Raw genomic sequence first — 23,056 nt, 5'->3', positions numbered from 1 at the left:
ATCTAGACCAAACCAGGTCTTCCTTCCTCAGGGGTGGCTAGAAGCCGCAAAGTTCCAGAACTGATCTGCTCACAGGAGGCTCAGAGAGACCCTTTCAATTCCTCTCCCACACCCCTGGCAGCAGCCTGTGCCTCTCCAGACTCCCTTTGGGAGGCCGTGCAACTCTCTAGCAGAGGTGGCAAACTGCTGGCTGCCAAGCTGAATCTGGACCCTGGACATGGTCTGACCTGCATAGCGTGGTGGTTGTTGCTTTTAATTAGTTGGCAATATTGAATGATTTTAAGGTTACATAGAAACCTTCAAATCTGAATCTAGCTTCTCTTAAAAATTGGAAGATCAGGCCACAATGAGCTTGCATTCCAGAATGGTACTAATCCACTGCAGTGAGTAGCAGCTGCCCCCTCTGAGTGGGGCTTTTGCATCGCACTTTGCCCCAGTCCCCACAACTCTCTATTGTCTCATCCTTACCCATTTGACTTATTGGCATCACCTGCCTGACCACTGTAAGAATTTGAGTTTGCAACCCCTGCCATGTGCAAGCATGTTGGAGGGCAGGAGCTCCACACTCTCAGCCTCATCCAGGAGCAATGTGTTACATTTCCCTTCTCTATAGAGACAAGATGGGTACTGAGGCCTCTTTGATAACTGCACAGGGGGAATACAGCACGAGGGCCAGGGGTTGTTCCAGACCCTGCTACTCCCTTGTTGCTTAGGGTGTTGTGCAAGCTGATCAGCTTTCAGAGGTGAGGTGGATACTGACCAAGAGTGGCAATGCCCAGTGATGCTTACGGAAGAAACCCGAGGCTTGGGAGCAATCTCAAGATCAGATGCAGCTCCTAAGCTGTCATCGTGGTAGCAGTCCTGGAGCAGCTGGAATAGCAGTCGTCACCATCCTTCCCCAGCTCCCCAGCAGTGCCAGGCTAAGCTGTCCTGTTTGTCAGCAGCCCTCTAAACTCTGCATCCACTTCCTTCTCTATGGGTCTCTTCTACGTACACAGGCTGCCATTAGATCCATTCCCCAAGACACTACTTCTTTCTGTTAGAAAACTGACATACTGGTTTTGTTAGAAGAATGCTTACTGCCATTTGCTTGGAATTAGTGTCATGAATGTGCAATGTCTACTATGCAACTAGCACCCTCACAAACATGGTGTGCTTGTGCAATGCACAGCCTGAACAACTGTTCTTGATAGTCCTAATGCAAGTAATACATTAGCAGTTGCTGAGGCCAGCTGCAGAGCTCTAACCTGGAGAAGGGGCAGAGCCACGGCAGGCCTAGGAAAGCAAAAGCCTCTTCTTTCAGCCTCCTCGGTCTCCCCACTGACTGTTTGCAAGTGTAGGCAACTATTTAGGGACCCCCTGTTTGGAGGAAAGTTGGTATCACTCAGGCCTATGGGTCCCCTTTCTAATCAGCAAATTGATCCACTCCTGGCCCCTCACCCTAGGAACTGGGGGTGAGTAATCCAGATAGGAATGAGGTCTGGGGTTTCCATCTTAGCAACAAAAAATTATTTTAACTTTCACACAGTGGCAGAACAAACAGAAGAGGACTTCTGCTCCTCATCGACGTAGCTGGTTCATCTACTCTCCTGCCTTGTGATCGAGCCAGGTTTCTGATAGTTATGAGACACTTCTTCCCCTTGGTCCTTGGGGGTGTCATCAGACCCTGTGGCAGGGCACTGAGGTTGGAGAGGAAGGGCATTCCCAGGCCTCCCCCACTCTTCCCACAGGCTGCCCAGCTCCTGCCCTGGGGCTGGAACTAGTGGGCTTCACCCAAATGTTGTATGAACGCTGACACAGTGTAAAGAAGTGACTGCTCTTTTTTCTTCAGGGTCTCAGAAATGATGCATCTGAATGAACACTGTCCCCTAGAAGTGACCACTTCAGGAAGTTGCATTTTCATAAATTAATGTTCTTCCCATCACAGCTAGTGTCCAGGGAGCTGGGGTTATCTAGGCCACTGACTTTCTTCCAGTGACACTGCCATTGCTCACATTGTTCTGGAACTTCTTGGAAATTGCTCCTAGAGTCAGTTTAATCTTGTTTATTTAGAGTCATGCTGTATTTGGGACCTGGGATTATAATTATCTGGGTTAATCATCTCTAGCTTATTCACTGCACTTGGCTACAACTTAATGGTGGCTGTTGGCCAAAAATCAAACCTGTCCTCAAAGGACAAAGATTTGCCTCTTTCAAGGATATGCAAGCTCTGAGGGGTGGAGTGTTCCGGAAAGCCATGGCAGCATCCTTGAGAGAAAGCTGGCAGCGGTGGGAAACGTGTTCCCCAAGGTGACACCTATAGAGGGAGCATGCGGCTTTTAGACATGATTGAGGCGTACGGACTGTGCAACTTGTTCCATTAAAAATATTTACTGAGTGCCCATTTTATGACAGGCACTGTTCCAGGTGCTGGAGATAAAGCAGTGAACAAACAGATCAAAGCCTCCACCCTCATAGAACTTACAGGCAAGTTCAGGGAGATACAACAAAATTAATTGGCCAGATAATGCCGATGATAATAACGGCTACAAGGAACATGGAGGAGACGATGCTGGGGAGGGAGGCGGAGCTGCAAACTCAGAGTGTTCAGGGAAAGTCTCCCTGGGAAGGGGATGTTTGAGTCAAGGCCTGAGGAAGGTGAGGAAATGAACCACGTGGATGTAACTGAGACACTGAAAAGGCCATCGTAGCTTATTGCCCACTGTCCTGTGAGAACGCACACATATTCCTAGGTAACTACAGCTCGAGTGCACACATCATTTGCATTTTGTTTTCTCATTTGCCAGAGCAAACATTTCCCTGTGTTTTCTTCACAGTTTCTATGATTATAATATTAATGGGTGCATAATATTTGTTTAGATCTATGTATGGTGATTCACTGAAGCCAACCCCTATTGTTGATTCTCTCTTCTTTTCTTTTCTTTTCTTTTCCTCTCCCTCTCCCTCTCCCCCTTCCTTCCTTCCTCCCTTCCTTCCTTCCTCCCTCCCTCCCTCCCTCCTTCCCTCCCTTCCTTCCTTCTTCCACCTTCCCTCCCTCCCTCCCCTCACCTCCCCTCACCTTCCCTCTTCCTCACTCTAACACTTAGGCTGGAGTGTAGTGGCATAACCAGGGCTCACTGCAGCCCCTACCTTTTGGGCTCAAGTGATCCTCCCACTCACAGGTGTGTGCCACCACGCCCAGCTAATTTTTTGATTTTTAGTAGAGACAAGGTCTCATTATGTTGCCCAGGCTGGTCTCAAACTCCTGGACTCAAGCAATCCTCCTGCCTTGGCCTCCCAAAGTGCTGGAATTACAGGCATAACCCACTGTGCCTGGCGGTTTCTCATTTTTTCACCACAGCTATTGATCTGCTGGTCAACAGCTTCTGCTTTGGTTGCTTTATTTCCTTAGGATAAACTCCCAGAAGGGAGAGAACAGGGCTAAAGGGGACGAATGTCTCTGCAGCCTTTGCTATGTAATGCAGTGTTGTTTCCTAAGGGGATAACGTCCATATCTAGATCTGAAACCATTAAAAATTCGGTTCCCACCACACCTAATTTATAACCCCTAGTAATGCCCTCTCAGTTCCCCCAGAGCCGTCACGTGAAGATAAAACCCGGCAGCTAGAAAGCCAGATCACCAGTGTTGAGGAGATCTAAGGGTGGGGTGGGACCAAAGCCGCTGGCCCCAACCACCCCCTACCCGCCTGGGGGATGCACAAGATGAGGGCTGCACTCACGTGAGCTCTGGGTAGACGTTCTCCAGGTACCAGCGGAAGGACTTGCAGTTCATCTTCTTCCTCTGCTCTATCCGCGTAGCCACACTGTAGGAGGAGGCAGGGCTTGGGCTTTGGCCTGCCAGTGTGGAAGGCAGCCCGAGGGAGGATGCCAGAGGCCTGTCCCCCAGCCCCATCTATCTCAGGCAGGCAAGGACCAGGAGACTTCCAGCCTGCCATGTCCAGCCCTGGCCACTTATCTGATGTTATTCTCTGACTTGCAAGCTCAAGGCAGGTCTCCTGGCTATGCCTCACTCATCAAATTCCTGCCTGGAGCTCACCTTTCAGGGTGAGCACAGACCATACGGGACCATGCCTTTCTCTCGGCTTCTCACTCCTTAAGACCTCTGTTAGCAGACCGTGAACTGGTCTTTATCTTTGCAGAATTAATGAGAAGTACAGGAGGAAGGTCTAACAGCAGGAAGAGCAAGTTTTAAACATCTTTAGATGTGTTGGCAAATAAAACCATTAGATGTGTCCTTGGGACACCGCCATCCTCACGTTCCTCAGGTACACCCACCACAATGGACACTGGTTGACGGCCCTCGTCACCAGCTATCTGAGCCTCAGTTTCCTCTACATTCAACTGGGGACACAACCACTCATCTCAGAAGGCTTTTGTGAGAATCAAGTGAATTAAGGGGACGTGAAGCACTTAGCACAGGGCAGGTGCTAAGTAAATGTTAGTTCCTCATTACAAGAAATATTTAGTGACATAACTTATTTTTTCAAAAAAAGGGAGATAGATATGAATAAATAGGGAGAAGATTCATTGATGATCATTAATAGTGTTTTCAAACTTTTCTGACCACAAGCTTAAGTAGGAGATAACTATCTTACATTGTAATCTAATACGCCCCATGTACAGTCAGCCCTCAGTTTCTGTGGGTTCTGCATCCATGGATTCAACCAACCTTGGATCAAAAATACTTAGGAAAAAATTTCAGGCCAGGCGCAGTGGCTCATGCCTGTAATCTCAGTACTTTGGGAGGCCAAGATATGCAGATTGCTTGAGATCAGGAGTTCGAGACCAGCCTGGCCAACATGGTGAAACCCCATCTCTATTAAAAACACAAAAAATCAGCTGGGCATGGTGGCACGTGCCTGTAATCCCAGCTACTCTAGAGGATGAGGCAGGAGAATCGCTTGAACCCAGGAGGTGGAGGTTGCAGTGAGCCTAGATTGTGCCACTGTGCTCCAGCCTGGGTGACAGAATGAGACTCCATCTAGAAAAAAAAAAAAAATTCCACAAGGTTCCAAAGCCAAACTTGAATTTGCCACGCATCGAGTACCACATTGAATCCATGCAAATGAAGTGATGTGTAGGCATTGTATTAGGTATTATAAGTAATCTAGAGATGATTTAAAATATTCAGGAGGTTGTGCATAGGGTATGCAAATACTACACTATTTTATATCAGGGACTTGAGCATCTGTGTGGATTCTGGTATCCGTGGGGGGTCCTGGAACAAATCCCCTGCAGATGCAGAGGGGCGACTGTACATGTGTAGGTACATGCATGCACACACATGCACCCACAACGGAAATAAGAGTTTCATAAGGACAATACTAATCCTTAACTGCAATCAACTCTTATTTTCTATCCTGCTCTGTACTAATCTAATCTATAGGGTTCTACTTCTCTCTCTCTCTTTTTAAATGCTGGTCACGACCCACTAAATTGATTTCACAACCCATCTGCATTTTGAAAATGCTTAACTAGACCATAGTCCTAACAGTCCATGACAGGAAAATAGGCTAACAGATCTCAATTTTGAACAGGGAGTGGAGGCAGAACCCCAAATGCTTTCTGCAGGCAGCCCCCTCCTAAGCAGTTCCACAGATGCCTGTTCTTCTGCAGGCAGCTGTGGACAGGCAGCTCTTTTTCATAAGCGAGCCTTCTCTCCCATGAGATTTCACACTCCTCAAAGCCTAAGGTCTTGTCTCTGCGGTTGCATTCCCTCCCAGGACCCAGAGAAGCCCATTAGAGTGGGACCTCAGTGGCTGGGGAGGTGGCGGGTGGTTCCCTGGCGTACACACCACTTCGTATTTTGCTGGGGTTGTGCTGATGTGGGTAGAGGGAGTCAGACAGTGGAGCTGGGGGGGGCCCACCTGCCGAAGGCCTTCCCGATGGCCGAGGGCCGGGCCTCATAGTAGTATTGCTTGTATTCATCCATCCACACTTCTGCAGTGCGCTTAGTATTCCTAAAAGGAGAGGAAAGAGCAAAATAAGGTCACCAGGGAAGCAACAGGGTTAGCGGTCAGGATCAAGATTAATTGATCCATGAATACAGGACGATGAGAATCTCAGGAGCAAGGTGATACTTGGATGGTATAGATTAGCACGGTCCTTTTGGAAGACAGTCTGTCAATACCCATCGACTTTGTAGGTATGCAGCTAGACTTGGGCAGCTGCTGCTCCAAACGCTGTACGAATAAGCATGAGCTCGACAAGGTGAAGAACCATCCACATGTATGAGGGTGCTCATGACAAGTCCCTCATCCTCCCCTGCCAACCTCCTCAGGAGAGCAGACCATGGAGTGGTCTTCTAGGACATTACCCACTCTCCCTTGAGACTAGTGCACCCTGTAGCTGGGGATAGGGATGGACAGATGGTTGATCAAGTCAGGGTTGGGACACGGGCATCCATGACCAGCACTCAGGGCTCCATGAGTGGAGAGCATGGCTTAGTTGGGGATTTGGCCAATTTCCCGAGACTCATATGGACAAAGGAAGTCCATATGAGTCTCAAGGCAAGAGAGACCTGGTGGCAACTCCCTCCACCCCTGAAGGTACCTGCAATCCCAGGATGTTACCAGAGGGGGCAAATGGGGAAACTGAGGCCCAAGAAGTGAGGTGGCTGCCCACAGTCACATAGTGATAACTGGCAAGGCTGGGGGCTTGGGCCTTGGTGTCCTCCTCTGAGTCCCGTGCTCCTTTCTCGGTGACCTACCTGATGTAGGTGAGGGCATTACCCTCAGGGAAGTTGTAGGGGTGCCGTTTCCTGAAGACATGACCCACCCGGCTGCAGGGGACGATCTCCAGACTGCCACCACACATCCACACCCTGAAGGAGAGCTCTGCAGGAAATAGTAGCCGTCAGGAGGAGGAAGGGGTTCCTTGGCAAGTGAGGGTGGGAAGGGGCTGGCTTCCCTTCCCTTTGGTGTCTCACTGGAGGTACATGTTGGGGTCGGGGCTCCTGGGCCTGCTCAAATGGAGTGCTCCCACTCCTTGCACAGGTTCCTGACTGCCCACTCTACGTGTGTACGTGCACATGCACACACACACATATACACATGATCCCCGTGGCCCATTCCAGGAAGAGCAGTGGAAAAAGCTTGAAGGAACACCAAGAACATAAGTAGAAGGAAAACAACCAAACAGCAGCATCATTTCCAGGCTCTGTCTAGAAAGCCCCAGACAGACATGAGCTAAGGAAAAACACATCTGCTCATCAGCCAGCTCTGTGCACCTGAGAGGTCGGAAAACCAGCCACCAACCAAACCATAGGCTGCTCCAGCTGGCACCTCTTGGGCTGGCCCCAACCTCCCTCTTGACCCAGTTGGTCTCCTTGTACAGGCTCTCACTGGCCCTCTTGACCATGCCTCCTTTTGACAGCGGTGGTGGAGCTGAACCAGCTTTTGTGGATGACTGTGGTCCCCAGTGGTGTCGGGAGAGCAGTGGCCATCCTGCTGCCCAGAAGGGGACCTCAAAAGTTACCACTCTGATCTCCGCTCACCAGTTGCCATTTATGGTAAGGACCCACCTTGACAGCTGGCTGAATCTCACATAATCTCTTTTGATTTCCTGCTTTCCTTCATATTAACCCTATAGTCTCTTCCCACTCCTCAGCTGGCTCTAAGGACACTCATGATCTCCAACCAGGCCTGGGGGCTCTCACCAGGCATAGCTGATCAGGACCCTCCCAGTAACTAGCAAAGGGCAGAGTGGAGGAAGCAGGACTAAAGCCCACCTCTGGCCAGCCTGTGTGCACCAAGTGACGTCCAGATGTGGTTCAGGGCCAGGACTGGACACTTGGCATACCTGGACCCACATGTAAGGATGGCTGTATCAGTGGGCTTCCCCAGGTCTGCCTATAAACTGCCAGGCATCCGTCCCTTCTCCTGGTCAGAGCTCTGTGTTTGGCCTCAGCAACTAAGATTTAGAACTGGGGACAGTCCTGGGGGGCAGAAGATCTGCATTCTGGTTCCATTTCTGCCATCCCAACTTTGTTATGCTAGTTAAGTCACTTCATCCCACTCAGCCCATAATGTCTATAATATCATTAACTATTGTTATTATTATCAACAATGGCCATAACAATAGCAGTAACCATCCATTTACTGAGTACTTACTACATGCCATGCTCTTTCTATCCAATATCTAATTCTCACTGCAACCATGTGAAGTCAGGATTTTTAGCCTTATTTTTTTTAATGAGGACGTTGAAGCTCAAAGATGTTAAATAACCTCTCCAAGGTCACTCAAATATTCAGTTGCAGAAGTGCAGCATCAAGTTCACATTGTGTCCAGCAAGCCACATTGTCAGATTCTTTAGTTCACTCAGCAAATTTTCATTATATGTCAGACACTGCTGTAGATTCCCTTGTACTCTAGCAGGGAAGTGAGAAGACGGGAACTCCATAAAATAAGGGGCAAAAAAATACAAGTAAACAAGAAAATGCATAAAAATGTAGCATGTCAGCCAGGTGCGGTGGTTCACGCCTGTGATCTTAGGACTTTGGGAGGCTGAGGGCGGCGGATTGCCTGAGCTCAGGAGTTCGAGACCAGCCTGGGCCACATGGTGAAACCCCGTCTCTACTAAAATGCAAAAGAAATTATCCGGGTGTGGCGGCATGCACCTGTAGTCCCAGCTACTTGGAAGGCTGAGGCAGGAGAATTGTTTGAACCCAGGAGGCAGAGGTTTCAGTGAGCCAAGATCGTGCCACTGCACTCCATCCTGGGTGACAGAGGGAGACTCTGTCTCTAAAAATAAATAAATAAATAAAATGAAAAAATAAAAATAAAAAATAAATAAAATAAATAGAGCATATCAGATGGTAGTTAGGGCCATGGAGAAAAATGAACCAGGCTGGGAGCTGAAGAGGGCCAGTGGATGGTGGTGGGGGAGGACTAAGACTATGTTTTAAACCAGGCTGATGAGGGGAGTTGTCACTATAAAAGGGACATTTGAGCCAAGACCTGAAACAGATGAGGGAGCAAGTCCTGTGGCTAGCAGAAGAGCATTCCGGGCAGAGGAGCCGGCAAGGGCAGGTCCCTAGAGGCAACAGCACAGCTGGCAAGTTCAAAGAGGCCGTGCTGGCTGGGGGCGGTGGCTTACGCCTACAACCCCAGCACTTTGGGAGGCTGAGGCGGGCGGATCACCTGAGAGGTCAGGAGTTCGAGACCATCCTGGCCAACGTGGTGAAACCCCGTCTCTACTAAAAATACAAAAATTAGCCGGGCCTGGTGGTGTGTGCCTGTAGTCCCAGCTACTCAGAAGGCTGAGGCAGGAGAATCGCTTGAACCCAGGAGGCAGAGAGTGCAATGAGTGAGATTGTGCCACTGCCTTCCAGCCTGGGCAATAAGAGCAAGACTCTGTCTGAAAAAAAAGGAGGCCGTGCAGCCCACGTGGAGTGAGGCAGGGTGGGAGAAGTGGGAAGTGAGGGCAAGGGTGTGGCTGCAGGGCTGCAGGGAAAGGCAGATACCCTGTAGCCCGTAAGGAGTTTCGGTTTTCCTCGGAATGACATGAGAACTCTTGCAAGGTTTTGAGCGCAGAAGCAACATAATCTATGTTTTAAAAGGATCCCCAACACATCTTTGTTGGGGATCCTAACCTTGCACATCTGCCAGCCCCACTCAAGGTAGCCTCTGGGCTCCCGAGTTTGGAATTCTTTGGGGACAAAAGAACACGTCTTGGTTTGGAAATCTCCCTTCCTTCAATAAAGGAATAAAAGGAAAGGCTCAAACCCACCAGCAACAGGAGTCTCACAGCTCAAAACTGGTCCCAGCGGCTGAACGTCTGAGCACTGCAGCTAGCCCAGACATTTCTTTGAATTTCTTCTAAGAAACAAAACCCTTGCCAGAACCACTCTGTGGTTCACCTTTCAAGTTCTCCAACCACGGAGCCCTTGCCTCAGGCAGAGTTTGAAGTGAGCTGTTTGATCATTCACTTGTTTCTCTGTCTCTAGCCTCAGAAAAAAAAGAAGAAGAAAAAATGGCCTTTGGAGGCAGAGCAAGGAGACTGTGGGTTTCCCAGCTTTCCAAGTCTTCACAGGAAACTGGCTTTGCCAAAGCCCTTCAGGCCGAGATTGAAGACACAAAGCGGGTCACTTGGACCCAAAACACATGAAAGGGGTCAGAATGGAGGGGTCACTGCACCCCAGTTCCCAGAATTTACTTCTCTGAACCCTGCCTGGAAACAGCCTCCAAAAGCAAGTTACAAAGCTGGGGGAGTCCCACGCCCATTCCCACTCCAGCTGGTTTTGAGTCGGGATCAGGCCTGTTGCAAGCCCCCTCACTGCTATTTTCCTCATCAGGGAGAAAGAGTTAAAGAATCCCTGCTCCTAACGTCTCAGAGACATAGACTGTGCCTTTGCCAACGTCCCACAACACATAAGTGGCTCTGGTAAAGGAGCTGCATACGCCCATTAGATGTGGAGTTTCTGGACTGAAATCTAGAAGGCAGCATCCGCCTCAGTCTTTCTACCTGTCAAATGGGTGAGATACCACCAGTGCTAGTTATTGCACAGAACACCTGGTCAGGAAGAAGAAGGAAGCAGTGGGAGAGGGCTCTGTGAAGGACTGGGTCCACCAAGAGGGCAAGAACAGGCCACCAAGGACCTGCCCCTGCTCCTGGAGACCCCCAGAATGGTGCTCCCCACTGCCCCCGTCTCCACATCGCTGTTTGTGAGACTGCCCCTGGGGGCTGCACTGCTGGGTTCCCTTCCTCAGGCAGACAGGGAGGCACCAGCAGGAGATGACAGGGTGGGGGTAGAGTGAGGGTGAGTGTTTAGCCCTGACACTCTCCACCTGGTGCCATGGGCTGGCTGCATGTGCCCCAAGACCACAGCTCCATCGTGGGGTGCTCCCTGACCCTGTCTTTCAGACCTTGGGGTGGTTACAGCTCCCAGAAGTCACAGCTCTGCCCAGTACTGTGCTGTCCCTGCGGTTCCCTCTATCCTGCCTGCACCATGTAAACAAGCCCTTTAATAAACACTCAAGTCGGTTGCACCTTCCGTATTCTGCCAGGACCCTAACCGATGCTCACGCTTTATCTAACCTCCATCTCACTTGCAACCCTGTTTTGCAAATGAAGAAACTGAGGTTCAAAGAGTTGACTGGCTTGCCAGCCCACACATACTGGAGTCCAGAGTTTGGGCTCCGATCCCACTTGGTAACCCTTCCCTGGTACTCTGTGGCCCCAACACCGTGAGCTGAGAAGCAAGTGTGTGAGGGTCCAGCCCCCTCCAGCTCCCTACTGGAACACTTTGCCCCCACCTCTGTCTCCTTCGCTGCTGCTTCAGGGCAGGGAGGGGCAGCTTCCTGTGCTTCTGAGTCTAGAGACTGCCTAATGACAGTGGCCACCAGCACTGTGACCTGCCTTTAACTCATCACCTCATTTAGTACTCATAACAACCTCTTGAGGAAACTCAGACTTTAAAGGGCTTTAACTTGCCCAGGGCCAAACAGCATGCAGGTGGTAGGGCCAGGGTTTGCACCCAGGCCATCTGACTCCATCACTTAGCATTTCACCACCACCCTCTACCACACACCTCCCAGCCTTGCTGGTAGGGAAGCAGCCACGTGTGTAAGCTGTGGTCTGTGATACAGTTGTGTGTTCTTCCACACACATGTCCAGCCATGTGACCACGGGCTCCCCCTAAATAGAACCTCTTTGTTTACTAGCTGTGTGGCTCTGGACAAATTGCTTAACTTCTCTGTGCCTTGGGTTTTAAAATCAGTAAAATGGAGATCATGGTACTTACCTCAGAGGGTCCTTGAGAGAATTAAATGACCTCATGTGTGTAAAGTCCTTAGAGCAGGTCCTCACGCATAGAAAGTGCTCTGTCAGGGTTAACTATGGTTATTACTGCTACTGTTATTTTCACTGTTACTATTTCCCAACTCACCAAAATTCTCTCCCCCCCAGATGTCCATCTGGGCATCATACTTTCCCAAGTGGTTAAACCAGGACTTGTCGATCACGAAGATTCCTCCAGCTATGACAGGCGTCCTGGGAGCAAGGAGAGGGAAGACGCAACACGTGAGCTGGAGAAGCAAGGAGGCCCTTTAGATGGCCCCAGGACCCAAGACCGTCTGCCTCTAGATCCCTCCCTGCAGAGTCACTGGGGCAGGATGTCTGGCCAGCTCCCTGGCCCCCCACATCTGTCCCCGTGGCCTCTGTCCTCGCTGTCCCTGCATACAGGGTCCGAGGGCCCAGAACAGAGTCAGCACTTAGTGCGCCTCAGGAGCCCAAGCGACCGATAACAGCCTCCCAAGAGCCTCCCAGGCCCCTGACCCAGGGAAGGAAGGGGTCCCCCAGAGCCCACCGCAGCCCTGACCTTATGGGCCTGGTGGGGTCTGTCCGGGTCATCTTCTGCTCAAGAGGGATCTGCTCCCACTTGAAATGCAGGCTCCAGTCGAACCCTAAGGGACACAGCAAGGTGAGGACAGAGCTCAGGGCAGAGCTGCAGGCTGCTGAGCCCCTTCACTCCACCACCCCTCGGAGTCTCCCCTGATCAGAGCCCTGGGCTCTTCGTGCAGTCCCTCCTTCATTCGGAATGAGCCAAGCTCCTCCTCTCAGGAAGTGTACCATCTACTGGGTAAGACAGAAGCTACAAAGATAAATAAATCAATGGAGACTATGTCAGCTGGGGATGAAAGTACTAAAAAAAAAAAAGAAAAGAAAACAAAGAAGGAGTGCCCATACTATTAATATTTTAGTTAGAATAGTCAGGAAAGGCTCTCTGGTGACTTTGGAGTAGAGAGCTGAATGAAGGATAGATCCATGAAGATACCTGGAGAAAGGGAATTCCAGGCAGGGGCAGCTGCCAGTGCCAAAGCCCTGAGGTGATTTCCCAAAGGGGAAATGCCTGGCTCCCTTCAGAATCCCACTCAGACTCACAATCTAACTAATGCCTGGGTCCATATACTGGGAGTCCAGATCCCAAACAGGAAATCCACTGTGCCCGCTAGCTCCCAGCAACAGATTCTCTACAGCAGCACAGTTCCATAGAACTCTCTGCAATCATGAAATATTCTGTATCTGCATTGTCGAATATGGTAGCCACTAACTTCATGTGGCTACTGAGCCTTGAAATGTGGCTAGTACAGTTAAGGAACTGCCTTTTAAGTTTTATTTAATTTGAATTAATGCAAGTTTAAGTAACCAAAGGTGACTATTATCTACTGTACTGAACAGCCCGTCACAGTCCAAAAGAAATATAATGCAAGGCACAAATGTAAGCCAAATACATAATTCAAAATGTTCTAGTAATCACATCAGAAAAAGAATATATGAAATTAATTTGGACGAAATATTTTTAATGTAATATATCAAAAATATTGTCATTTCAACATGTAATCAATACAAAAAATTACTAATGAGGTATCTTACATTCTTTCACACTAAGTCTGGGTAACCTGTGGGTTTTCTATGCCTATAGCCCTCTTAATTCCAACTAGTCACTTTTCAAGACTAGTCATATTTCAAGAGCTCAATAGCCAAATGTGGCTGATAGTTGCCATACACAACACAGGTCTTGACCATCTCTGGGGCGCATGTGTTAGGAAGTCATGTAAGGCTGAGGGCTCCCCACTCCCCATCTTCAAGACAGCTGTCACATCATGGCCTTCTGCTGGGACTTGTGGCCATGATCCCTAGGCTGGCAGCATTTGGGAAGAAAGTGTCAATATTTGGAGGGAGGGAAAGATGAGAGATTAGTCTGGCTCTGCTACTGATTGTATCAGAAGCCTGCAACTGCCAGCTCTGCTCCTTTGTCCCCAGTCCCAGGGCTGCACCCAATCCCTCTTCATTTTCTCTTTGGAGGTGGTGGAAGGGGGGTTCATGAGGCTCTCTGGCACAGCTGGAAAGAGCAGCAAGCAAGGGTTTTTGCCTGCCTAGCCTCACCTACCTCCTTTCATGTCTACAGCCCCATCCCCGGGAGCAGAACTCACCTCCACGAAGGTCAGCAGATGCTGCAAGGTAGGCAAAATTATCCAGACTGATGACATCAATGATGGGACTCACCACGCGGGTGTGGTCCTAGGAGAGAGATGTGAGATGGTGTGAGGCCTGGGACTTCTCTGCAGAAAAAGGCCTAGCTGCCTGCTCTGGGGAGAAGGCCTCTCTGAGACATGGGGCACTCAGCACTTCCTGCAGGGTATGCCCAGGGCCACCCCTCAACCCTGGCAGGCTCCTGGCAGCTGTCCTGCATCACCACACCCAAGCTCCTAGATGTTCCTATTTGGCTCCCATGTACTCTCCAAGCCTCTTCCTCACACATTATTTTGAGCCCTGCTAGAATCTCACCTACTCCATGAAGCCTTCCTTGACTGCTGCAGGCTGAAGGATTTTTTCCTCTTTTAAGCTACTCTTACAATGACAGCCTAGATGATTCCTGGGACAGTGACTCACTGTGCTGCCTGAAGCGGCTCTTCTATTTCTGGTCTGAACTGTTGCTTTATTAATATCATTTACCTTTGTATTATAGTTGTTTGAGTCTTCCCAATGGGACTACCAGCAGCTGGAGGGCAGGGGCTCCGAGGTCCCCATGTAATCTGGGTGCTATCCCTCTCCTACCACATCCACTGTTACAAGGTCAGACTCACCACTCCCCGCATCACCTCCCAGAACACAAATCCAAATCCAAAACCTTGATGAATAATGTTGATTTTGCTGGCCTCTTTTTTTGGGTGGTAGATTATGTCATATACCACATGTAAAACTTCATCACCCTTCATGAGCCTTCTCATCTTTCGCCCTCCATGGGGGACACGGAACAGAGCCTCTTCTTTCTTCTCCTTCCCCACTCTGCTTTCACCCCCCAAATCCTCTTGTCTGGAACTTGGAATCCAGCTCTGCCCCTCAGTTCCCACCCTAGATCAGGATAACAGAAGCCCGGGATGGGGCTGATCAGCAGAGATCTTTGATGGTTTTTCAGTGCTCTGTGGAGGGCCTCACCTCATCCTTTTTATAGACTTTTTTTGTGCTGAGATATAAAATCACAGGTTTAAAGTACACAATTGATGGTTTTCAGTATATTCACAAGATTGTACAACCATTACCACTATCTTGTTCCAGAACATTTCACCACCCCGACAAGAAACCCAATCTACTTTCTGTTTCTATAGATTTGCTTATTCTGGACATTTCCTATGAAAGGAATCATACAATGTATGGCTTTTCGTGATTGGCTTTCACTTCACGTAGGTTTTCAAAGTTCATCCATGTTGTAGCATGTATCAGTTCTTCATTTTTTTAATGTCTGGATAATTCTGTTGTATGGATACACCACATTTTATTTACCCATTCGTCAGTTGATAGGCATTTGGATTTTTTCTACTTTTTGGTTATTCTGAATAGTGCTGCTCTGAAGTTATTGTGTGAACATATGTTTTCATTTCTCTCGGGTATACACCTAGCAGCTCCACTGCTGGGTCATATGCTAACTAACTTATGTTCAAACTTTCGCAGAACTGCCAGACTGCCTTCCAAAGTGGCTGCCCTACTTTACATTCCTGCCAGCAATATATGAAGGCTGCTGATATGGTTTGGGTATTTATCCCCCCAAATCTCATGTTGAAATGTAATCCCCAAGGTTGGAGATGGGGCCTAGTTGGGGGTGTTTGGGTCATGGGGGTGGATCGTTCATGGCTTGGTGTTGTCTTCCTGACAGTAAGTGACTTCTCGTGAGATCTGGTTAGTTTAGAAGCATGTAGTACCTCCACCCAACTCTCTCTTGCCCCCACTCTCGCCATGTGAGGTACCTACTCCCCCTTCACTTTCTGCCATGAATAAAGCTCCCTGAGGCCTCCTCAGAAGCCAAGCAGACGCCAGTGCCATGCTTGTACAACGTGAGCCAATTAAACCTCTTTTATTTGTAAGTTATCCAGTCTCAGGTATTTCCTTATAGCAATGCAAGAATGGCCTGATACAGCTCCTATTTCTCCATGTCCTTGCCAGCACTTGTTATTGTCCATCTTTTGGATTCTAGCCATCCTGGTAGGTGTGAAGTGGCATCTCATTATGGTTTTGAGTTGCACTTCCATAATGACTAATGATGCTGAGCATCTTTTTCCTAGGCTTATTGGCCATTTCTATATCTTCCTTGAAAAAATGTCTACTCAAATCCTTTGCCAATTTTTTTTTCTTGAGATGGAGTCTCGCTCAGTTGCCCAGGCTGCAGTGCAGTGGTGTGATCTTGGCTCACTGCAACCTCTGCCTCCCGGGACCAGGTGATTCTCCCGCCTCTGCCTCCCAAGTAGCTGGGAGCACAGGCACCCGCCATCATGCCCAGCTACTTTTTGTACTTTTGTAGAGATGGGGTTTCACCATGTTGGCCAGGCTGGTCTTGAACTCCCGATCTCAGGTGATCTGCCCTCCTCGGCCTCCCAAAGTGCTGGGATTACAGGGGTGAGCCACCGCTCCAGGCCCCTTTGCCAATTTTTGAATTGGGTTATTTGTCTTTTTATGGTCGGGTTGTAATCACCTCATCCTTTTCTGCCATCTGTCCAAATCCTCCCTGTTCTGGAGAACAGTAGGCACGTGGCAGGGGCCCTTCTACCCTCGCCTCTCTTTGAGAACAACATCCTCTGCTCCCTCTTGCAAGGGCTTCCCAGCCTGAACAAAAGCTCTCCCAGCACAGGACCCTAACTCTCCCAGGAGAAAAACAACACCCATTTGTAGCAGGAGCTTTGTAGTTCACCCAGGCTTTCATCCAATTTCATTCTCACAATAACCCAGTGGGATAATTATGACAATTATCCCCATTTTCAGATGAGAAAACTCAATAAGGTGAAGTCACTCAGGGGGAAGTAGACTATTTGGGCTTCCTACGATGCCTGCCCAGCTTCAAATACTGTCCCATAGGCCTCGGTGCCAGGAACGTAGTGGCTGAGTCCCCAAGGACGCCCAGCTCCCCAGAGACAGTGGCTCACCTCCTTCACCCGCTGCAGCATGGGCGGCAGCCACTCGGTGTTCACTTCGCAGTGGCTATCCAGAAAGGTGAGAACGGTAGCCGCAGCCACGTCCGCCCCACGCACTCGGGACCGGATCAGCCCTACAAGAGAAGTAGACAGGGCTTGGCGCTGGGACTGGGCCAACTGGCTTCCCACCTGTCCCCCAAAGTCCCAAGGCTCTCCTCTCCTTCAGGGGCTGAGGTTTCCTGAGTTATTCTGATTAGATTTGACTTTATACTTCTGCTTGTTTCCCGCCTCCCTCCCTTGCTTCTCCTTATCCACCCATCAACCATCATCACTCCAGGGTCACACCCCGAGTGCCCTCTATGTGCCAGTCACTGTCTGGGCTCTAGGGACACAATGATGAACAGTCACAGTTTAGAGCGTGGAAAGTGCAATAAAGTAGTTTGATCCCAAAGGAGAACCAGAAAACAAAACTTTTTCCCATGGGAACCTCTGGGTCGTCCCCTCCATCCATACCCCTATGTGTAGCATGGAGATCATCTTCGAGACTAAGATAGGCTTAAGTTTGTATGGCAGCCCCTTTCCTTACCTTCAGCATGTTATTTAACCGCTCTGAGCCTCAGTTTTCTTATCTATAAGATTCAGAGAGATAATAATCCCTGACTGTCAGGATCAAACAAGACGACAGGGACAGAGCTTGGTGCCTGGGAGACCCACACATGTCAGGTTCTGTTCTTCTGTGCCTGTCCCCCGAAAGCCTCACCAGCCTCATTTTGGGCAGCACTCTGCTCTGGGTGGAGACCTGCCTGGTCAGGAGGGAGGAGGCCCAGCTTCTCCTGCCCCTGCCAGAGTGGCCATGTGTGCCCTGTGAGCTGTGGGAGGGAAGGGCCTCACTCTTAGAGCTCTGAGTATAAGCAGCTCCTTGGAGACATTTCCCTAGCCATGCCTCTGCCCCACACTCTGCCTCTAGCTGCCTACCAACCCGCCCGCCAGCCAAAAGCCCATCAATCTCCACTCCAAAAGTGTCTACAAAGCATCGAGTCATAAATTTACATTTACTGTTGTCAAATCCAGGGACAGCATATTCCCAGACCTGACGGTACCTACAGCCCAGTGGCTTGGGAAGGATTTAACTTCGGCCACTTCCATTCTGGTTTGAGGGTCTCCCTCACTGGTATTCTTGTGGCCCCTTGGCCTGACTGGTCTTTCTTTCTTTCTTTCTTTCTTTTCGAAACTGAGTGTCGCTCTGTCACCCAGGCTGGAGTGCAGTGGCGCAATCTTGGCTCACTGCAACCTCTGCCTCCTGGGTTCAAGCGTTCAAGTGATTCTCCTGCCTCAGCCTCCTGAGTAGTTGGGGCTACAGGCATGTGCCACCACACCCAGATATTTTCGTATTTTTAGTAGAGACGGGGTTTTAGCACATTGGCCAGGCTGGTCTTGAACTCCTGACCTCAAGTGGTCTGCCCGCCTCAGCCTCCCAAAGTGCTGGGATTATTTTAAACATATCTATCACATCCCTCTCTCACTCTAAAACCTCAGTGGCTCCCTGCTACCTCTGCCTTATGAAGTCAATGCTTTCTTCTGGCTTCCAAGGTCTTCTATCATCTCAATTCACTCCATCCATTCCCCCTGCTGGCCAGGCCTGGGGTCTCGCAGGAAGGGAGTATGAGTAGAGGGAGGTTAGGAGGCTGGCCTTTGGGTTGGGCCCCACAGGTTGGAACCATGGCTGCTCTATTCATCACCCTGGGCAAATCGCTGAAGCTCCTTAAACCCCAGTTCCCTTGTCTGTACAACGGGCACAGTGGGCTGAGTACAAGGACTGAAAGTAGCAAAGTGGATGCCCGCAGGGGAGGAGACCTCAGGAAAGGGGCTGTTAGTATTGCGCATGCCCGTACCCCTGACTGATGCCTTTGCTTGCAGAGTGCACAAGCTGGCATGCCCTCCGTTGCTCCCCTTTACCTGTCTCATGATGCCCCCACACCCCATTGAGGCCCATTCCTCCATGGAAGCCTTCCCTGCTCACTCCAGCTCTCCTCCGATCTCCATGCTATTCATACACAACCACAACCAGCCTGTGGCTGCAGTGGATTCTGACCCCTTGGCTATGTAGTAGCTCTCCGAGGGCAGGGCCTATGCTTTGTACTTCCTTCGTGTCCCCTAGAGTGCCATGCACAATGCCACGCTATAGTAGCTACTCCAAAACACATCTGGATTGGAAGTGAGATCACATCTGCTTTATGCTTCTGTATTTTTCTCAAAGCCTGTCCACACAGCCTGTCTCATGCAATCCTTACAATCACCTTGCAAGGCAGAAAGGGACTGTCTTATCCCATTTCTCAGGACAGACAGCTAAGGCAGTCAGAGATGGAGCAACTTGCCTACAGTTGTGCCTTGATGGGGCTGATCTGGGAAGGAGGAGAGTCTTCTGCAGAACCTGGTCCCAGCCATCAGGAATGCAGCAGGACCATGTTGGCTTGGTGTGCCACAGCACCAAGAGAGAGTGGGGAAGTGCACAGGATGACACCAAGATGGGCCCTTGGTGGGACCCAGGGTGCAAGGACTCACCTTCCCGCCGATCATTGCGCAGGCACTTGACCTTGGGGATCCTGGTCAGGAGTAGACAGTCTTCCGCTGAGGATGTAAAGAGGAAGGCAAGCTCATTTAGACATGGGCATCAGGCCACTAGTGGTTTGGCTGCCATGAAAATTGCCCCATACTAAGCCCAGGAAAGGGTTGGGGATGGGGATTGGGAAGAGGTATGGTCATCACTACTGGCCGAAGGGTTGCCCTGCCCCACTCTCAGGCCAGACTGAAGAGTGCCTGTACCTATGGCAGTACTCCACTCCACCTCAGGGAGCACTAGAAAGCACGCTTGGGGGTGGCTACCAGCCCAGCTATCATCTGCATTTGGCAGTTGTAATAATGAAGGATGCTGCTGATTTTCTTTACTTTTTAAAAACAATATCATCTCACTAGTGTCCCATCCAAAGCAACACCCACCCTTCTTTCCCCTCCTTTGACACCAGGGAACAGGACCGGGGAGGGGTCCTAGAAAAGACAGGATCCCTGCCGGGGGCAGAAAGGTGTCTGCGATGGTCAGGACAACCTCAGGGTGCTTGCCTTGGTGTTCTGGGGAAACAGGGACAAGGGCGGAATGGAGGGCTGCAAAAAGGAAGGTGACTACTCACGATCTGAACTGAAGTCATCCACTAAAATGATCTCCTGGATCAAGTTGGCAGGAGTTCGGTTCAGGACACTACAGTAGCAGTGGAAACAGAGAAAGAGCCTGGATTTAGGAACCACCTCCCATTTTTACCACTCCCGGGGCCGTGGGACTCCCCAGCCACCCAGCTCCAGGGCCAGCATGCTGGGCGCTCCTACCTGAATCCTATTCTTGTCTAAGTTCATTGAGGAAATGGGGAGATGGGAGTTCAACTTGACCACAAGCCCAGGCTTAGCAGGAAGAATGCACCTCCAATCCACCTCTCTCTGACACTGACAGACACTGCTGGGCTTCCATCACCCTCCTGAGGCCTCCTGTCTAGCCCGGCCTCCCTCAGCTCCTGACACCTGCATTTCTGCCCTTGTCCTGGACATCTGACCTGGTGTTTGACTGTCGCATTCCTCTAACAGTTTGACTTCTGGGGTCTTCCTGGCCCTGATGCACCAGTCTCAGCCTCTCAGAAGTACAGGACTCAGCCTCCAGCACCTGCTGGGCTTGAAGCTGTCTGGCCACAGCGCCCAATCCCAATGTCCTCCCCTGCCAGCACCGAGATGAGAGTCCCATGGCTGGACTTACCTCTTCACTGTGCGCAGCAGGGTGGAACGGGCCTCATTGTGGAAGGTGATGATGACGCTGGTGGCTGGCAGGTCCGAGGAGTAGGACACAGATGGGCAGCTGAGAAGGGAGCACAGAGGTCAGAGCCAGCCAGGAGGGCATCCTCAGGGCAGGTCAAGGTTTTTCTTTGTCCGGTCTTGTGCCTGAGAATACTTCTGCCAGGCAGAGAAGGCACACCCACAGCCAGGCCAGAGGCCCCGCGCCTCCACCCCCATGCTGCATCCCGCACTGGCCCAGAGCCCCGATGCCACCCATCCTGGGGTCCTGGGAGGGAAGCAGCAGGTTGGGAGACCTTCCAAGGCCCGGGGGCTCTTTACCAGAGATCTCAGAGCCCCCAGAGGGGGCTCCCTAGGATGTACAGGTACTGCACCAGGCCCCAGGATACAGCCCTGACCACACTCTGTCGTATGGTGGGGGGTATGTGCGAGAGGGAAAACTACCTCTGTTTGTCCTGATACCCTGGAGCTTCTTCCTTCTCTCTTCCCAGCTCAGGACATTTGGTAGCATCTGCAGAGGAATCACCCCTACCCTGGCTGCCAGGGAATTCCTCCCTGTCACTGCCCAACACTGACAGCCCTGCTGCAGACAACAAGCTGGGGAGTAGTCTCGCTCCTCCCAGGGTACTGGGTCCCCTGGAGGAAACAAGCCTCTGTTAAGACACCAAAGGCCTATCCCGTCACTTCCTCCCTCCCCAGCCATCCATAGACACCACATTTTCTGGCCTACCGGCTCCCTCTCCTCTAGAAAGGGAGTGAAAACAATTCATTCCTGCCAGACTTCATCCCTGTTGTTTCTGCGCATGCATTTATTTGAGCTCCTGGGGTGCTGGAAGGTGGCCTCCGTTGCTGGTTTTCATAGCAATCTTCATTACAATTGCTCTCTGACTATTCCAGCAGTGCCCATTTTTTCATTGTGGCATTCATTCTACTGACAGCAGCTTACAGCCCGAATTCCCAGGCCTGTTTCCTGCCCTGCAGAGCAGACTGGGTCAGACAGGCAGGAGTCCCACTAGCCTGGGACCCCCCTGGGGGAAATCTTGAGAGGCTGTGCAATAATTCTCCTTGAGAGGGGGTGTAGGGTAGTGGTGGCGGAGGGAAATTTGCCTTCTACCCCTTGAGAAACCATGCTGTTCAAGGGCCTATGAATTGTGGGGGAGGGAGTGAGCTTGGCCAGCTGAGCTGGGGTGTGCTGGGAGCAGCAAATACCTCCTAAGTGTGCACCCTCCCAGTGCTGACCTCCAGGGCCCCAGTCCTCTGTCCTGATCCCCCAACCATCCGGTGCCCAGAAAGGAGGGAATCGGGACAGCGACGTCTCCCTGAAGGGGGCAAACCCACCCACACCCCATCTGAAGGGTGCACTTGACCTCCCCACCGGCTCCCTCCAACCCTTTCGGCATGTATGCCTCTGGGATTGATGTTACTTAGCATGGGGGTTTATCTGGCTCCCAGGAGCCAGGAGCCTCTAAAGGGGTTTGTCCCAGCCCTGAGTTTTGAGTTTGGAGCTGATGGGGTTTTCTCTGTGATCCTCCTCGGCCTGTCTTATGTGGTTTATGTCCCTTTGCTCGCCTGGAGCGGGCTCCCTAGATTGAGGCTGGACCAGAAATGAACCTGACAATTTGGAGTCCAGCGGACACTACAGCCTGCAGGGCTGCAAGGAAGAGCAGCTTCTACCAGCAAACTGGCCCCACCATGGCAGGAGGCCTGCCCACTAAAGCCAGCACGTCCTTTGCTTCCCTACACACACACACACACACACACACACACACACACACACACACACCCCGTGAGCCACCTCAGCTTTCTTTTTTCTTTTTTGAGACAGAGCCTTACTCTGGCACCCAGGCTGGAGTACCGTACTGCGATCTTGGCTCACTGCAACCTCTGCCTCCCAGGTTCAAGAGATTCTCCTGCCTTAGCCTCCTGAGTAGCTGAGATTACAGGTGCCCACCACCACGCCCAGCTAATTTTTGTATTTTAGTAGAGACAGGGTTTCACCATGATAGCCAGGCTGGTCTTGAACTCCTGACCTCAAATGATCGACCCGCCTAGGCCTCCCAAAGTGCTGGGATTACAGGTGTGAGCCACTGTGCCTGGCCCACCTCAGCTTTCTGACAGGGCCCAGCAGCAGCATGTGGCACCTCATCAACCCACCACTACCCTGGATTTAAAGCGTCTCATTAAAAAATGTACATAGCCCCCAGGGCAATTCCCCCTTTAAGTTTCTCAGTGAGCACCTGAGACGGTTCAGAGTCAGGTAAGCTGGGGGGTGAACAGAGATTATCCAGGGCAAGCCCTCAATTCACAGATTGGGGCCAAC

The 23,056-nt window shown here is 50.7% G+C and overlaps 1 protein-coding gene across 3 annotated transcripts in view; it reads right to left on the bottom strand.

Moving 5' to 3' along the window:
- GALNT16 (polypeptide N-acetylgalactosaminyltransferase 16) overlaps nt 1-23,056 on the bottom strand; it is a 94,799-nt gene that overhangs the window by 8,998 nt on the left and 62,745 nt on the right. For all 3 annotated transcript variants that reach the window (XM_522885.8, XM_009428019.4, XM_063793616.1), the window contains exons 4-13: nt 20,702-20,800; nt 20,091-20,158; nt 19,468-19,533; nt 16,918-17,039; nt 13,936-14,023; nt 12,321-12,405; nt 11,889-11,992; nt 6,710-6,836; nt 5,868-5,960; nt 3,720-3,803 (exon numbers count right to left, since the gene is read on the bottom strand). In XM_522885.8, the coding sequence (XP_522885.5) occupies nt 3,720-3,803; nt 5,868-5,960; nt 6,710-6,836; nt 11,889-11,992; nt 12,321-12,405; nt 13,936-14,023; nt 16,918-17,039; nt 19,468-19,533; nt 20,091-20,158; nt 20,702-20,800 (936 nt within the window). The remainder of the gene's footprint in view (nt 1-3,719; nt 3,804-5,867; nt 5,961-6,709; nt 6,837-11,888; nt 11,993-12,320; nt 12,406-13,935; nt 14,024-16,917; nt 17,040-19,467; nt 19,534-20,090; nt 20,159-20,701; nt 20,801-23,056) is intronic.

Source organism: Pan troglodytes, chromosome 15 (genome assembly GCF_028858775.2).
Source record: "Pan troglodytes isolate AG18354 chromosome 15, NHGRI_mPanTro3-v2.0_pri, whole genome shotgun sequence".
Taxonomy (NCBI): Eukaryota; Metazoa; Chordata; class Mammalia; order Primates; family Hominidae; genus Pan; species Pan troglodytes.
Note: the sequence above shows the minus strand (reverse complement) of the source record. Positions and strands in the feature narration are given on the sequence as shown.